The sequence below is a fragment of the Neophocaena asiaeorientalis genome, unplaced genomic scaffold (genome assembly GCF_003031525.2).
Source record: "Neophocaena asiaeorientalis asiaeorientalis breed wild unplaced genomic scaffold, Neophocaena_asiaeorientalis_V1.1 scaffold280, whole genome shotgun sequence".
NCBI lineage: Eukaryota > Metazoa > Chordata > Mammalia > Artiodactyla > Phocoenidae > Neophocaena > Neophocaena asiaeorientalis.
Genome location: NW_020185321.1, coordinates 7,166,131 through 7,184,134, shown reverse-complemented (window position 1 = coordinate 7,184,134; position 18,004 = coordinate 7,166,131). Strand labels below are relative to the sequence as shown.

The 18,004-nt window shown below is 51.6% G+C and overlaps 1 protein-coding gene across 6 annotated transcripts in view; it reads right to left on the bottom strand.

Annotated features, from left to right (window-relative positions):
• Positions 1–18,004, bottom strand: part of SIPA1L3 (signal induced proliferation associated 1 like 3) — a 234,371-nt gene that overhangs the window by 56,924 nt on the left and 159,443 nt on the right. For all 6 annotated transcript variants that reach the window (XM_024733750.1, XM_024733745.1, XM_024733749.1 and 3 more), the window contains 2 exons: positions 13,871–14,447; positions 6,779–7,053 (listed from right to left, as the gene is read on the bottom strand). In XM_024733750.1, the coding sequence (XP_024589518.1) occupies positions 6,779–7,053; positions 13,871–14,447 (852 nt within the window). The remainder of the gene's footprint in view (positions 1–6,778; positions 7,054–13,870; positions 14,448–18,004) is intronic.

Sequence of the window (18,004 nt, the reverse complement as noted above, 5' to 3'; positions counted from 1 at the left end):
TTGTAGGGTGGTTAAAAAAAAAAGAGAAAAAGCCACGGAATCCAGAACCTTGAAATAGATGCAGAACGGCCCGTGAATTCCCCCAGACCAGGCTGGCACACACGCACCACAGCGTTCCTGGCTCTAGCTGCGGAGATCCACAGGCTGGGCTGGCATCTCCGCCACTGCTGCAGTGCAGCACGGAAGGGGGCTCTGAGCCCGAGGACGGGGGCCATGCTCACAAAATCCACCTCCCAGCAGCTGTGGGAGCTGAGCTCAGAGGAGCCCTTGGCCTGGAAGTTCTCCTGCCCACACTGAGCCGATCCTCTGTGGTTCTCCTGAGTCCCCTGGAGCCTGGGGAACTTTCAGGGCATCCAGCAAAAGATCTGGTGGACTTGGTGGCTGGGCGCCTATGGGCCCAGGTCACGTCTGCTAAGAAGTCATTAAAAGGTGACCTGAGGATGTGTTCTGGCACCTGGGTCAGACACACAGTGCCGCTCAGTAGCACTAGAGTCGGAGCTGAGCTGACGTTCAGTAGCTCCTTCCAGCAGACTCTCTGGATTAGCAGGTGCCCGTGCCTCACAAGGTACCAGGTGAGGAATGACAACATACAAATGTCTACCAGAACCCACAGACACGCCAGGCCTGAGCAGAGGTGGAGGGGGTACCATCGGGGCCCCAGGCAGTACACACCTGCTACTCCTGCCTGCTCAGCTTCTACACCCCTTCTCCTGAGAACAGGGTGTGCTCTAGGTGGAGCTGACCCCACTTCTTGGCTCCAGGTATGAGCACATGACCCAGGCCTGCTGGTCAGAAACTCTTCTCTCTCTGGACACAATGACAGGCACAGGACTGTCATGTGCCCCAAGCTGAGCCAATCAGAGACAGCGAGCATGAGCTCTGGAACTGCCGGGGAAAAGATCTATTTCCCTGGGCTGCTGAGCTGGGGAGACCTAAGCTGGAGCTGTGAGGAGGGAGAGGTCATCTTTGTCCCCGTGAAGTGGGAGATGGCTTGAGAATGACAGCAACGCACAAAAGGAGACAGGTGATAAAGATTCCTGATGAAGATGTCCCTGCATAAAGCCACACTTAAATCTTGCCCCATCTCTTAGTCTTATCAGGTGCATTAGCTAGTAAAGTCTCTCTTTTGCTTCACCTCTGTTGCTGGTAACCAGAATTCTAATCAGTAGATACACTGAAGAGAGAAGTAAATCGAGGCACAGAGAAGTTAAGTAATCTATCCAAGGTCACACAGCCAGTAAGAGGTGGAAACTGGATTTATCTATGTATCCATGTACTTATCTATGTACCCATGTACGTACGTATGTATGTATGTATCTATCTATCTATGCTTTTTTCTTTTTTTGGCCATGCCACATGGCTTGTGGGATCTTAGTTCCCCAACCAGGGATCGAACCCACACCCTTGGCAGTGAAAGTGCGGAGTCCTAACCACTGGACTGCAAGGGAATTCCCGGAAACTGGACAGTAAGCTGACTTGAAAGCCCACAGCTTTAACCACCATATACACTGGCCCACTGAACAGTGGTTTGGGAACCAGTGAGTAGATTTTTTGGGTCCCTTCTGCCCCAGTTACTGACAGCTGCATCTTTGGTCAAGAGTCCCTGGGCATGACGTCAAAGAGGGAAACAGTCATCTTGAAGGTAGCACAGAGTGATGGAGAGCCAGGGCTCTGAGGCCAGACGGCTGGTTCGGATCCCAGCTCTGCCACTTACGGCCTGTGTGGCCTCGGGTGAGGGATTTTCCTTCTCAGAGCTTCAGTTTCCTAACCTGTAAGATGGCTGCGAGCATTAGCAGAAAGTCTGGCGCGTGCCAAGTGCTTAACAAACAGGAGCTCTTGCTGTTGTCGCCTTCCCCAGCCGATTCTGTGGACTGTCTACCTGCCATTGCCATACGCTCAGAAGTGAAAGTCTCCCTTCTGCCTTCTGAAGTCCAACCACACCCACCTGGGGGCTCTGGAACAAATTCCTTCCCAGTGATCTGAGATCCGTCAGCATCTAAATTACCCTGAGCGCTCAGTAAAGGAACACAGATTCCTGGGCCCCATCTCAGCTCCTCTGAAGCAGAGTCCTCTTTGAGGTGGGGTCCAGGAAGCTGCATTTTACCAAGCTGCCACGGATGACGCTGACGTGAGAAAAAGTTTACGAAGCCCATTTCACTTATTTCGTTTTTGAATTGTTCTCAAAAATTAAAGCGGTATGAAAGGGCATCCCTGTCCCCGTCTCCGCCCCCCAGTCACACCCACCAGGAGCACCCACAGCTGCCAGGTTTTTACATATTCTTACAGAAATAGCCTATGCACATACGTAAAGATGATTTAAAATAGAAATAAAAGGAATATTACACTTAACTCCAGATCCCATCTTGCTTTTTTTTATTCTTCCCAATTAACGACATTTCTCACCAGAGAGTTCGGCATTTCTGAACTCTCAGCACAAAGAGCCTCACTGCATTTTCTTTATAAACAACCCGTCACTGTTCCATCACGTGGATGACCTGGGATCTACTCAGCCAGTCCCCTGCGGCTGGATATTGAGGTTTCTTCTAGTGTTTTGCTTGACCAACAACGCTGCCCTCAGCTACGTGCGGGAGACAGCTGAGGGCGGATGCCCCTGGTTTGCAGACCACTTTTCCTCTCTGCCTCCTTGTCCTTGATTCCTGACAGCCTAGTTTCTGGGGGCCATGGGGACTCCTTTCTTATCTCTACTACTCACTGACTTGTGGGGTTTCAAGTTCCCTTCTCAGGGAGGAGTTTCTACCCCCTCGCCCTTCAGACGTCTAAGTCCAACTGAAGAGGACAAAAGCATCCCAGATCGCCTTCCCCGTCAGGCAGCGAGAGACGGCAAGAGAACATCCCTTCTGAGCCTGTGCAAGCACCCAAGGTCATGACAACACACCTCACTGGGGGCTCTGGAGTGTCCTCCCGGCGACCTGGCCCCACCTGGTAACTGCCCAGCCTGGCAGTGCAGGGCTCACTTGAGAACCCCAGCCTTGTGGCCTGGGGGGTGTGAGGACGATCCCCTGTATTCTGCCTGGTGTCTGAAGAACATGGGGTCCAGACACACGCCATACAGAGCCTGGCTGGAGGCAGGGAGAACCCTCTGCTCATCCTGGTGTGTTTCCCCTCAGAGCTTATCGTGACATTTGAGCCAGGAGGCCAGGGTTGCAGCAAGATGCTGGAGGGACCCCAGCGCTGGGGTTATCAGCTCTGCAAATGAGGCCAGCCAGACGCCTCTGCACTTGAAGAACAACAAAACCCACGCAAGTCCCAACCCACACCCGCCTCTGTAAACAGGAGATCCTGTTTCGGTGGCCGCCTTGTAAAGGGAGCCGGATGATAGTTTTTCTCCTAAATAGGGCAGGGAGCGGAGCCACCCTCCTGGCCCCATCTCCCCAGAGCTGGAGAAGGGAGCCTGCAGACATTTCCTTTTGCTTCAGCTGGTCCCTACCTGTTGGTCCAAGGATGCCTTTGTAGCCTGTGGTGCTCCCAAGTTTTGAAGGTAGGGTATTTCGTGTGTGTGTGTGTGTGTGTGTGTGTGTGTGTGATGTGCGTGTGATGTGCGTGTGGTGCGTGTGTGTGTGTGCTCGCCTGTGGGGTTACCTCAGCTTGACTTGTCCCTGCAGAGCTCAGAGCAGGTGTGGCCAGGCCTCGGCTCTGTGCAGGGGTGGAGGAGGCCCCGGAAGAGGGCTGGGAAGAGGGGACGCCTGGGGCCTGACCGGAGTCCCGAGGCCGGTGGGCTGGGGTGTGAGTGGCTAAGTCCTTGGTTGCAGCAGGGTTTAAGCCTGCCCAGAACCAGCCCCCACCAAGGTCAGAGCAAAAAGACTCAAGAAGATGGGGCTGGTACAGCCAGAACGCACACGCCCACAGCTCGCAATCGCTTTCAGAGGCAGCTGAGGATCTGGACACGGAAGCTGGACTGAGTTTTGCTCGCCACTCAGTAGCCGTACAACTCTGTACAAGACACTGGGCCACTCTGGGCGTCAGTCTTCTCACTGGTAAATCGGGGATCATACCAGCCCTGCGAGGTCATGTATATAAGCACTCAGTGTCACCTCATCTCGTGCCTCTCTCGTGGCTCGCTCAGCTCCAGCCACATGACCCTCTTTCTGCTCCATCAACAAGCCAAGGGCCTCTGTCCTCACCTTTGTGATGGCTACTCCCTGCCCGCAAGGCCCCTCCCCTGGCTCCTTCGCGTCTCCAGGCCTTCCCCGAGCCCTTACCCGATGTCGGGTCACACCCTATGTGTGATCCTCACACACAGGATCTCACAGCTGGTGTCTTCAGAGTGCCTCCTACAGGCCAAGTCCTGTTCCGTGTGCTCTATAGGCCTTACCTCCCCCGACCTCACAACCACCTCTAGGGAAAGATCTATTCTTGTCCCTATTTTACAAATGAGGAAACAGGCAGAGAGTGGTGAGGCCACTTGCCCAGGGTCACAGTTAATAGGAGGAGGAGCTTGGAGTCAAACGTAGGCAAGATCCCTGCAGAGCCTGCCTTCCCACTACGCTCAGCTGCCTCCCCCTTTGGCTATATGAACCATCTCACTTGCTTACTTGTTTACTGCTTGTTTCCCCCGATCCATTTAGCAGGGCTGTGAGGGCCCAGGCCTTGACTCTCCTCTGTGCAGCTGTGTTTCCGACACTTGGAATGTAGTGATTCTAGCGGCCATAGCTCACGGGCCCAGCCACTCCGCGGCATGTGGGATCTTCCCGGACTGGGGCATGAACCCGTGTCCCCTGCATCGGCAGGCGGACTCTCAACCACTGTGCCACCAGGGAAGCCCAAGGATAGTTGTTTTTAGAAGAATTCCAGGGGCGTCCCTGGCAGTCCAGTGGTTAAGACTCTGGGCTTCCAACGCAGGGGGCACAGGTTCGATCCCTGGTCGGGGAACTAAGATCCCGCATATCATGGGACGGCCAAAAAATAAAGATTAAAAAAAAAAAGGGAAGAATTCCAGCCAATAAATAACACAGGAATGACAGAAATGAGGACATCACTTCAATGTGACCTGTAATGACACAGGGGATCCAGGCAATGATCACGAATGACTGCTGAGAGCTGAAGGGAAACGTATGGTCAAGGGTCAGGTTGCCACCATCTGAACCCTCTGAGCGCCCTTGGTATCACTCACACAGGGACAACCAGACATTTGATGCCTCCTAATGTATGCACACCTGGGAAGTGCCGTTACCAAAAGAAATTCAACCAGAATCTGATCAAGCTTCTATGCTGAACTTCAGTTTATAGGAAATACACATGCTAGAAAAACAGGTTAAAGGACACCAGAGGGGTGGTGTCCAAGCAGCTAAAGCCAGGACGTGGGAAACTCTAAAGGACAAGTGACCTGGTTTCCTCCCAAAGTAAGCTGTAAGAAAAAAATAAGAGGGAGGGGAAACTTACAGATTAGAAAAGCCTGAAGAGGCACATCAACCAAATGCCACAGGAGGAGCCTGAGTAACAAAACAACTGTTTTTAAAAAAATCTCTCTCTGATACAAAAGAAGTTAAAGATAGACTGGGCAGTTGAGGCTGACTTTCTGCTAAATTTTTTAAGTGTAATAATAATTTTTTAAAGGTCCTGACTGGGTAGAGATACATTCCAAGGAGTTGGGATTGCTTCAAATAATCCAAGGTGGGGAGGTATGGAATTAAAAAAAAAACCAAAAACTTGGACTTCCCCGGTTGCACAGTGGATACAACTCCGTGCTCCCAATGCAGGGGGCCCAGGTTCAATTCCTGGTCAGGGAACTAGATCCCACATGCATGCTGTAACTAAGAGTTTGCATGCCACAACTGAGGAGCCGGCAAACCACAACTAAAGAGCCTGTGTGCTGCAACTAAGGAGCTGATGAGTTGCAACTAAGGAGCCCGCCTGCTGCAACTAACACCCAGCGCAACCAAATAAATAAATATTTAAAAAGCAAACAAAAAACAAAACAAGAACTGGCCACATGTTGATAAATGTTGAAAAAAGGGGCTCAGCATACTTTTCATATGTTTGAAATGTTCCATTAAAACAAAAGAAAACAAAATGAAAAGAAACAAACACTGCACTGGCTTCCTAGTGAACAAAACCCAAGCTCATCACCATGTCCAGAAAGGCCCCCCAGTCTGTCCATCTCTCCCATCTCGCAGCCTTGCTCTCTGTGCTCCAGCCACACCAGCCTCCCTGTGCTGCAGGAATACACCACACACACTGACACTTTGGAGACCCTGTCCTGGCTTGTTCCTGTCTCGGACCCGCTAGCCCGGAAAACTACATGGTGGCCTCCACCCGGGAGCCTTCCCTGACCACCCCGTAAGCCACTCTCCTGCCACGCTGCAAACCCTTCAACGACCCCACTTTCTCTTCTCAGACCTCATCACTGCCAGGTCCTGTATTATACATCTATTTGATGATTGCCTGTCCTTCCCTCAGGACACAAACTCCAAGGGAACTTTATTTCGTTCATCGCTGTATCCTGAGCACTTCAAATGGAGCGTGCACACAGTAAGGGCTCAATACATATGTGCTGAACAAATGAGTGAAGTGCCATGTGCCCTCAGTCAAGGACTCTTAACGCTGTGTGCGACCAAGGAGGTCGCCCGCCTCACAGGGCTGTTGTGGAGGCTGGATGGGACAGCACACACGTGGAGAGCTTCGACTGCGACTGGCTTGCAGGAGGGGTTCCACAGATATTAGCTCTGACCCCGTCACCACTATCACTTTTCCTACCGAGGGAGGGCTTCAAGTGCCAGCACCTGGGGAGCTGCCGACCTTTCAGGGTGGACAGACTTACCTCCGAGGTGTGCCGTCGTCGAAAGGCGGGATGATGACCACCTTGACGGTGACGGAGGTGCGCAGCAGGTCGATCATCTGGTCGTGGGTCAGCGTGACCACGGCCACCTTGCAGATCTCCACCAGGCGGCTGCCCTGCCGGAGGCCGGCCTGCCAGGCAAACCCGTAGTCCTCCACCTCGGCCACGGTCCCGTCGTACTTCACGTGGAAGCCCAGCTGCCCGAGCCCGTTCCGCCGCAGGGTCATGTCCACCGTCTCCCAGCCATTGGTCATCACCTGCAGGCAACACGTGGGGTCTAGCCTTACAAGCTGCTCGGGGTCAGCGCTTGTGGGAGATTCCTGGTCAGATTCTGCCCTTTGAGGCCAAAGACCCTGCTGACCCCCGTCTACCCTCCCAGGTGATGTCGGGGTACAGGAGCGCAAACACCCACCTAGTCCCAGCCCGGGGTTCCTGACTTGTGGAGAAACGTGGATACCTCACACAGAGGTGGCGGTCATGAGCTGTGATCTCCAAATGCCCTCCCCCCACCCCCCGCCCCACCGGTGGTGGTCTCTGGGACTTGTTCTGGCCAATGAAGTGTGGAATGGAAATGGCATACTGTCTGGGCTGGGGCATTTCACTGCCAATTCAAGACCCTTTGCAGGCCTTTCCCCTCAGCCACAGCCTCTAGGATTATTCCGGAGAGTGGTTGTTTGGTCAGCTAGGGTCCCGAAGTTAGAATAACGTGGAGCACAGGCACCAGCTGAACCTAAGATGGATTCGTGGCGGGAGTGACATAAACTTTTGTTATCTGGGGCTTCCCTGGTGGCGCAGTGGTTGAGAGTCCGCCTGCTGATGCAGGGGACGCGGGTTCGTGCCCCAGTCTGGGAAGATCCCACATGCCGCGGAGTGGCTGGCCCGTGACCCATGGCTGCTGAGCCTGCGCGTCCGAACCCTGTGCTCCGCGACGGGAGAGGCCACAGCAGTGAGAGGCCCACATAGCGCAAAAAAAAAAAAAAAAACTTTTGTTATCTGAAGCCACTAATAATGCATCCTGACCAATATGGTGACTGTGACCAGAGTAAAAGCCAGAGAGGCAACAGACCAGAGATCCTGCGACCTTTTCTAGGTTGGGGGCTTGGGCCATATTTTTTACTTCATGACATCATTCTTAGAGGTACAAACCCCTTCCCAATCTCCTTCCCAGACCGTCCCCCATCCTGGAGCCGACCAGACCACACAGGGCCATGCCTCCAATTTACTCCCTGCTTCATTTGTATGAGACTTTTGTCATGATTACCATAGATATGAGAAGCCACTGAACAGAACCCCTGGTTCTTCAGCAGGTCCTGAGGGATTCCCTCCTCTTCCTGGGACAAAAAGATTAACTTAACAAGCCGTAGCTGTTAAAAAAGTTACATCAGGATTTGTCTGCCCTATCCTAAAACTGCATTAAGGAAAGCGTTCGTGTAATGGTTCACGTTTCCTGTGAGAAGTCATTCCCTGGCTAGAAGGCTACCTGATGTACCTATTAGAGTAGCACAGTAATTAAGAATTTTATGTCACTAGCCACGCTATGCATTCACACATTTACGCACATATCCATATATACAAAAATATTCCTTGCAATCCACACTGACATTCCCGAGTGTGGGTAGCGAGAAATGAGTTTGGATGGCAAAAGACTTGCCTGAAAATGTAAACACATTTGTTCCTGGTCTGGACAGTGAGAATTTGGGAAGTGAGGAAACATGTAACACTGGAACAAAGCTCCACGAAACCAAGTCCTTCCCCACTGGGATCCACTTGGATACGTTTCAATCTTTTCTATGCTATCTTTGAGAATTGTTGATTGAGACCCAGTAATTGATTTCATAACCCAACTTGTTTACGTGACAATAAGGAGTTACTGTTAATTTTTTATGTATGATAATGACAAAATAGTTATTTTTACAGAGTCCATATGTTCTAGAGATAAATGTTGAGATGTTTACTGATGAAATGATAGGATGTCTAGGATTTGTTTCAAAAGAATCAGGGGAAGAGAAGGGAGGGAAGGGAAAATCAAGACAGGCCACGGGCTGATAACTATGGAAACTGGTGATGGAGCTACAAATTCACTAGGTGAGTCTCTTTACTTTTCCGTATGTTTGAAAATTTCCACGATTAATAAGTTTAAAAAAGTTGGTTGGAAAGGAGTCTACTGTTCAGTGCCTCAAAAGAGAAAGTTGTGGGCGGCTCCATCCTAGACCACTACTTCTGCTTTGGGAGTCAAAATTCCTCTTCCCTTTGAAGCCGTCACCCTTGTGTCCAAAGAATTTGGCTGTGGGTGATTCACAGGAGAGTCCTGTGTGTCCGTGCCTGTGCCCGATTAGGCAGCACCAGCCCTGGGAGTCCCGGGCTGTTCCGAGAGCCAGCCCCCCGCAGAGGCCCCGACGGCTCAGGCACTGCTGTGCAGGAGGACTGCTAAGTGCCTTCTACTCTCCATCCTCCCCTTCTTCCTTTGAGTAATGAGACCCCCCTGCCCACCGCAAATCAAGAGTTTTGATGGGTGCATGGCCACCCGGTTAGGGACCACATTTCTCAGCTTCCCTTGCAGCTGGGTGTGGACATGTCTTGGTTTGGGGCAGTGATGGCACAGTGTGTTTAAAAATAAAATTGCTTGTCCTCCACGCTCACACTTTCTCCCTTCCTGCAGACAGGAACATGGATATGGAGTGACTCCACGTTGACCATGCTGAAAAGTACAATATCGAAGGGAAAGAAGGAGCCACAGGTGGAAGGGACGTGAGTCCCTGAGCTGTCTCTGCCAGCTTTGAGCAGCCTGAGCGCTAACTACAAAAAAAATAAACTCCCATCTTATTTCAGCCACTGGATTTCTCAGTCTCTCTCTCTCTTTCTTTTAGCAGCTCAGCCTGCAACTACCCAGTATGGCTGCTTTGGGTCATTCTGGATGGGGGAGAGAGCCAGTAGGGGAACTCGGGCTGCTCTGGCTTAGTGTCCTGAAACTTCTGTGCCATTTGCTTTTGTTTACAATCCGGAGGCAGCCCCACCCAAAGAAGAACACCATTCCCGATGTTCACAAGCTTCCAGAGAGGCTCCATGGCACACGGAACACCTTATGAGACCAAACACACAGTGAGTTCAGAGGAACCTCTGCTGTGTCATGCGGCCACCCTGCCCCCTTTAAAGCTAATTTTCTTAGGGACCGATCTTTGTGTGCCAGGCATTGGTTAAGTCCTTTCAATGCCCAATTTCTCTAACATCTCACTTATGACGTACATACAATAATTTGCTTGTTTTACAGCTGGGGAATCTGAGGCATGTCAGTGGCCCAAGGTCATAAAGCAGATCTGACTCCTTAACTCTATCTTTTAGCCCCTGTGCTGCTTCCCCTGCCTTTTTTTTTTTTTTCTCTTTTATTTATTTTCCCCCTCATTCTTCACCAGGAAGATTCCTACTTACTACTCTAGTTTCAGTTTAAGTCATTTCCTCAGGGAAGCCTCGCTCTACCCCAGGCCAAGGCTCACAAGCTGGGGTGCTTGGTGGGTAATGGGAGATGCAGGCTGGTGACAACCATGGTCAAATGGTGCACTCACACCCTGTGTAAAGGGGGCACCCAACACCCTGCTTCAGCTGACTCCTGACCAGTATAAACATAGGCCCTGGATAGCCAGATCCCCCAGTTTTTCAAGAGAAGCCAGAAAGCTAGGTTCATACGAAATCCTCGGAAAGTTAAGCACTGGTAACTAATTAAATATGTCTGGGGGCTGCATCCCATCTGTGGGTTTGAGACCGCCCACCATGATAGGCTGCCCTGGCATCCTCAACACTCTGCCTTTTAGCCTCTTGGCACTTGTGATTCCTGTTCAGTGTCTGCCTCGGATGGAAGCCTGGGCCCACCATGGTCACTGCTGAGTCCCAGCACTGCCTGGCCCAGGGCCCGGCACATAATAAAACCTGTCGACTTAACAAACAAAGGATGTCTGAATCCCAGCTGTGCCAGGGGAGGGTGTGGACCCCTCACCCTGGAGGACTTCATAAAGAAAGACTCACCTTGTGAGCCATTTAAGATGGCCCTGTCGCTTCACAGAAGATGGCTTATGTCATCACTTCCTGGCTGCCCGGTTTCTCAGCGGGCTTTGGGGCACTGAGATTGTGAGGGGGGCTGTGGAAATGTGCTCTAAAAGCACTGCACCAACAGTAGGCACGGGGGTGGGCGTGGGACAGAAAGGATGTGGGTAAACCACGTAGCCTGGCACAGTGCCTGGCACGGTCACTGCTCAAGAAACGCAAGCTGCCGTCAGGATTTTGGGAGGAAGACCTCTCATGTTTAAGAACCCAGGCCCTTCACTCTCTCTGGGCCCTGGGCAAGTCCCTTTACCTCTCTGGATCTCAGCTTCCTCATCTGTGAATCGGGGGTGATAACAGTATCTCCCTCACTGGGCTTTTGGGAAGAAGAAATGCAAGGTTGTGCAAGGCTGGAAGCAGTCAGACAGTCGGCCCCCCATGAATGGCCACTTTTGCTATTACTACTGGGTAGCACGCAGGCGACTATTCAGTCCACAGTCACTGAGTGCCTGCTGCACACCAGACGCTGGCCTACGTGCTGAGGACACAGCGGCAAACAACAAATACGTAAACATACACGTCAGGTGGTGGTAGGGGCTATCGAGAAAATTAAAGCGGGGAAAGTGGGTGGAATAAGCTCAGGGCCGAGTTGGGGAGGGGAGTTTGCAATTTTGGATAATGAGGCCTCACTGACAGGTGACATCTGACTAAAGGCATACACAAGGGGAGGGAGCCATGTGGGGATGAGGGAGTGTTCCAGCAAGAGGGCACAGTCAGTGCAAAGGCCCTGAGGCTGGATGCCTGATGAGCACACTCGGGAAACAGCAGAGGTCTGTGTGCCTAGAGCAGAGAGAGCAAGGGGGGCCAAGACCAGAGAGGCTGACAGAGAGACCACGCAGGGCCTCAGGGGCCACCGTAAGGAATTGGGCTTTTACCCAGAGTGAGCTGAGGGGTTTGAGCAGAGCAGTGACATGATCGGATCCCTCTGACGACCTTACTGAGAAGAGAACACAGGGAAGCAAGTGTTGATGCAAAGGAGACCAGCGAGGAGGCTACCGGATAGGCCAGGAGGGGCTGTGGAAGGGGGAGAAGTAGTGTAGCCTGCCTACTGGAGATGGAGCTGACAGATTGGATGTGGGTGTGAGAGAAAGAGGAGTGAGGCTGATGCTGAGGCCTCTGATCCCACAAATAAGTGATGGGCTTGTCCTCTGCTGACACAGGAGAACCCTGGGAGGCATGGGGATAGGAAACTAGGAGCTTGCTCTTAAATCAGGCTTTTTTTTTTTTTTTTTTTTTGCGGTACATGGGCCCCTCACCGCTGTGGCCTCTCCAGCTGCGGAGGACAGGCTCCGGACGCACAGGCTCAGCGGCCATGGCTCACGGGCCCAGCCGCTCCGCGGCATGTGGGATCTTCCCGGACCGGGGCACGAGCCCGTGTCCCCTGCATCGGCAGGTGGACTCTCAACTACTGCGCCACCAGGGAAGCCCGGAGCTTGCTCTTAGACATGTTAAGTTTCAAGTTCGAGTGGAGACGCCGGGCAAGCAGTTAGTTATCAGCCTCAAGTCTGGGCACAAACAGGTTTTGGAGTCAGAAAAATCTGGATTCAGATCCCAGTCTGCCACCTACTGTATGACCTTCTGTGAGTATCTATACCTCTCTGAACCTTGCATTTCTCATCTGTCAAGTGGGGATAAAAACAGTGCCTACATTCCACGGGGTGGGTGAAGAACTGTGAGGTCATGCACGTAAATGGCTCATTAGCACAGAGTCAGGGTTCAGTCATCTCATTCAACTAACCAACTAATCAGCATTTACTGACCACCTACTACGTGCCAGCTCTGATCTGTGCATATGAGATAAGCAAGTGAGCAAAACAGTCAGAGGCCCTCGTTCACGGACCTCACATCCTAATGGGAAATCTACACACAAGCTACTGTGGTAGTCTAAGGCGGGGCATGAATTTTGGAGTCAGGGAAGCTGAGAGCAGGGCTTTACCAATCCAACTGAACTCAAAGAGCAAGTGCAAAGGCCTAGAAGGGTGAGGACAGCCAGCTGTCACAGTGGCCTCTGGAGGTCACGGCCTCCCAAGTCAGGCCAGCTGGCCTGGGCCACATAACTCATTCAATCCTTAAAACTTTTACATGATGCAGGGTGATTACTGTTCCCATTCTTCAGATGGGGAAACTGAGTCACCCAGCAGTTAAGTAACAGGGTGAGGTTACACAGCTGGTAAGTGGCAGTGCCGGGAGTTGAAGCCAGGCCTTCCGATTCAAGAACCTGTGTTAACTCCCGTGATACACTGCCTTCTCTATTCCACGCATGACATGCCATTCTGCTAAACCCACTGAGAGCCAATCACCGACCACAGCATTCCTTCACACGGGGCTCAGATGTGGCCTTAGTACTTCTTAGCCCAATGCTTCAAACGGCCATTACCAACTAAGTTGTCATGTGACTTGAAACCAATCTGCTACCCTTGGTTTGGCAACGGTCTGAGCCTGAGCTACCGAGAGCTTAGGGTTAAGATTTTTATCCAGACTGTGAGTCTTTGTTTTTTAACAGGAGATGTTAAACCACTCACGTTTATTGTGATTACTGATGTGGAATTATTCCTGCCATATAATTTTCTGTTTGTTTTGTTTCTTTTATTATGCTTTTGTATACTCCCCACCGCAACATCCTGTTTCTGTCCTATATTTTAACGGTCTGGAAACCTTTCATTCTGTTTTAATTCTTCTGGAAAGTATCCTTACATTTTGAACACGAGTTTAAACTTATCTTTCCTATCAACATCTTCAGTGAGTAAATATGCCTTTTGTCCTCCCAAGGTGATGGCACGGAGAGCCTCGGACACCTTCCCCAGAAAGAATCCAGGCTGTGGGACCCACTAGACCCCTGGTGTGTACGTGACAATTCTGATTCTCTTGGGGCCGATGAGTGTCCTGGCCTAACTGACTGGGCTCAGGGAGGCATTTTGGTGGTTCCTAAGGCCTCTGCGAGACCACAGAACTGCAGCACCCTTGAGAAGCTCTCTCCCTTACCTTCAGCCTCTGGACAATTTCCCTTATGTCCTCCACAGAACCCTCAGAGGCCTTTAGGAAGATGTGGTCCCCTCGCCCGTAGAAGATTTTGAGCGTCAAGGAGTCTGGGGTCCAGCCGATGACATCCCCGCAGTAGCAGTTGAACACCACCTCCTTGGTGCGTAGATCCAGGAGCACCACAAACTCGTTGGAAATTCCCAAAATGCAGTCGATTTCTACCCCCTGGGCGAAGTCCTCAGCCGCCACCCTCCAGGCGATGGCCCCAGCGCTGTGCTGCTCAGCGCCTGCCCGGGCTTTTGTCTTCTCCTTCTTCTTGGAGGTCAGGGAGATGAGGTTGAACTTGCCGGTGGAGTCAATGGGTGTGTTGGAGACACAGTTTTCAGCCAGGTCCTTGAGGTACTCCTGGCGGGTCCTGGTGGCCATGGTGTGGAACTTGTCGGACTTGTGCGCGGCATTCTCAGCATTAATCACCTTGGCCAGCAAGAAGTCTCTGAAGACATCAGATTTGCGGAATGTGGTTCCATTGGGGATGGGGGGTCCGAAAGGAGGAGCGTCTTTGGATCGGGTCACAGCCATACTGAGGAGGGAGAAATTATTTAGATGGTAGAAAGACAGGCACTTGAGAGTTCCTTTAGAAAGACAATACATGACCAGAAGGAGGAGTTTCCTTTCTAAGAACGGAAGTCTACGTCTAACTAGTAAGTTGTCAGCCGACTAGACTGGAAACTGGAGAAAGTCTTAGGGCACATAAATGCATTTTTACTTCCTATACAACAGATGTTAGAACATCCACTGATATTCAAAGGATAATTTTCCTAGCATTGTTCAACTTCAGTTAATCTTGTTTTACATACATACAGGCTTGCGGTAAATTATAGTTTGGCAAAAATTCACCTTTTCCTCTCTACCTTTGTGGGCAGGTACATCCCCACCCCACTGAGCCTGAGCCTGGTCACGTGACTTGATGTGGACAATGGCTTTCGAGCAAAGGCACAAATGTGTGTGCGGGCCAGGCCTGCCTCCTATGCACCTGCCCTCGCCATGACGTGAACATGCCCCGGGGCCTACTGGTCCAGGAGGATGAGGACACCTGGAGCAAACCTGCAGCCAGGGCCAGCCAGACCTCAGCTGACCTGCAGATGTGTGAGCCAAGAAGAAATGATAATGTTTGTGAGCTACTGAGCTTTGGGGTGGTTTGTTAAGCAGCATTATTGTAGGAACACCTGAATGGCATGGAACGTTCTGTGATTTACTCCTTTCAGACACTTGTGTAAGACTAACACACTTTGTAAATCATCTCTACAAAGGCTGTTCTGAAAATTCATTGTATGGGGAAGTTAGGATGGTGCTCTTCCTACTTCAGTTTTGACTGAGATGCTATTATGATCGAAACCAGATAGCAACTGAGTGAGAAAGTAAAAAGGAAATGATCTAAAACCTGTTCCCCCAAATAACCTTCTCACCCACTATGCAAATTAGAGAGGGAGGATCTCATTGGGAGGAAAAACTTTGGAGAAAGTGGCCCCATGAATAGGGGCTGTCCCTAGGTGACCCTTATATTTAGGAGGAGACTTGGGTCTGCTCCTGCCTGGGAGATCTAGAAGGTGGGCAGGGAGCCCCCGCAGAGCCCAGAGAGCACGCAGCCAGCTGTGACCAGAACCCCAGTGACATTTCCCTGTCTCCCGTTTTCTCCTTGTGCTCCAACCCTGGACAGGTCAGAAACTGGCAGTGAGCAGGCCTGGGGGAGGGGAAGTGCAAGGCAGAGAAACAGAGGACAGGGAAGCAGGCTCCCCATCCACCGAGGTTCCCAGGCAGAGGCAATCCTGAGCTGGGAGGCAGGAGATTTGCTGATAAGTCAAGTTTAGACTTGATGAACCTCGTGTGTGACATTCGAGACTCAGTGGCTGGCTACAAGTTAGACGATTTCTAGTATTAGGCAGAAAGGCTATAGCACCTGCCAGAGTGAACACCCAGGGTGCAGGGGAAGACAACTCTCAAGGAAAGACATTTAAAGGGGCTCCAGAGACACCATGAGTTGTGCTGTTTACATAATGACGATTAAAAAACAGTATGAGGTGCTGAAAATGAGGTTTTTCTTAGAGAGTACTGCATTCACCTTCTATAAAAATGTCAGCTTGTGATTACGGTGTTGGGAGAGATTTCATACCATAAGACAGTTTTTAAAATAATGAGATTCTTGATTAAAACCTGTTTTGTGAAACCCAATCACAATGAAAGGCTTGTTCAGGTTTCGACACCCAAGCCCCCACCCAACTTGACAAGAGGACAGGGTGACATTCATGCATTTGTTTGACCAGCGCTTCTGGGACGCGCCCCCTCTTGGGCCCTGGGGATTTAGTGTTCTGGGAAGGCCGCTGTGAGGAAGAGAAATTACACTGGGATCTGCAGCTGAGTAGGAGACAGAGGAAGAGTTAAGGGAAGGGCCGTGCAGGCAGTGGGCATGGGAGCAACAAGGCCCGACAGGAAAGAGCACGTGCAGGGCGAGGTGAGGCCGGGGTGCCCGGAGCCCAGGCAGTGAAGGGGGGAAGGCTGATGAGGTCACCAGGGACCAGGCCAGGCAGGGCCTTGATGGCGAGTTAGCGCTTTTCATCCCGAAACAAGCAACCATTTTACCATCTGGGCTGGCTATTCACCACCTGTGCCCCCAGACGCAGTCTCTGCCATTTTCTGCCCTGGAAGGTGGGTTTCTACAGGCTGTGCGACCTTCACTGGGTTCCCCTGGCCAGGCTACGGGAAGGTGAGAGGAGAGAGGGTGGAGTATTTATTTCCCTTCACTGCCTCCCTGCTGGGCTCGGACGGCAGCAGTGGCTGTAGTCCTGGGCCCTTTACTCAACAGCCACAGCTTCTGCTGTGCAGCCCCTCTCCCAAAGCCGTAGTTCTCCCTAGTTTCCAGAAACTTCTCCCATCCCCTTCTGACCTCATCCCTGGGGGTGGGGTAATGGCTCCCTGCTGTTGCTGGTCCCTGGATGTCTCATTTTCCTGTATTGGTTCCCTTAACATACCCACACCTATTAGTCTGTTCATTAATCCCTCAGTTAAAACCCAGAGTGGGGGGCACCTGCTTCTTGCGGGTCCCTGATGAATGCAGGTGCCAGGCTGACAATCTGTAAGGATCACCGTGGCCGCTCCATGAAGAAAGGGATGGGCGGGACCAGAGAATGTGCAGGAGACCATGGAGGGAGCTACTGCAGACTCAGGTGGGTCAGGCCAGACCCCTTGCTCTCCACCTCCACGGTTCACTGGGCAGTGAAACCTTCTCTACATCCCGGGAATGTGTGTGGGCGGGTGCCACCCACCTGGGCTCAGCTGATGCCCCAGAGCCAGCACAGGTGTTCAATACCGATTCAAGTAATGATTTAAACTTGAACAGACAGACCAAGAAGAAACAGATTCCGACCAATGGGTAGGTTTGACAGAAAAAGGCATTTCCCGGTGGAGAGGTTCTTCAAAGGCCACACAAACCAGGCAGCTTTTCCTCTGTGGGAAACCCTGTGGGCGTGGCCTGGCCTCCAGGCAGGTGGATGGATAAGACAACCTCGCCAGTCTCTCTACTCTCATTAAAGCCGTGTTCAGACTGTGCTTTACAGATGTGAATGGCTCTGCAACTTCTTCATTCAGGACGTGGCTGCTTATAGTGACAGATTTGGGCTCTTCCCATAGTCCTGATTCATGATTTTAAGAATTATGAAACTGCAAGCTGCCGAAGGTTTCTGGACAATCAGAACAGCTGGTCCCTCACTTCCCCAGCAGGAGGGATGGGGTTTCCCCAGCCCACAGGCTGCAGGGATGCTGGTGCGCTACGCAGAAAGTACGCACTTGAAGCGAGCGGGAAAGGGCGGCACCTCCTTATGCAGCCAGGAGATGGTGCGACCACCAGGTCACCTGGTCGCTGTAGCTCAGTATTTCTAGAACACTCACAATTATTTATTCAACAACTATCTTCTCAGGGCCTACAATGTTTGGGCCAGGCATGTGTCTAGCTGGCAAAGGCGTCTTTGCGGTCCTCTACATGGCAAGCGCCGGGCCAGCATAGATGTATGAAGGTGAGTATGACGTGGGGTTACCCTCGAAGGAGGCGAGAGTCACATCAACAGTTTGTTCCTACGGGGTGAT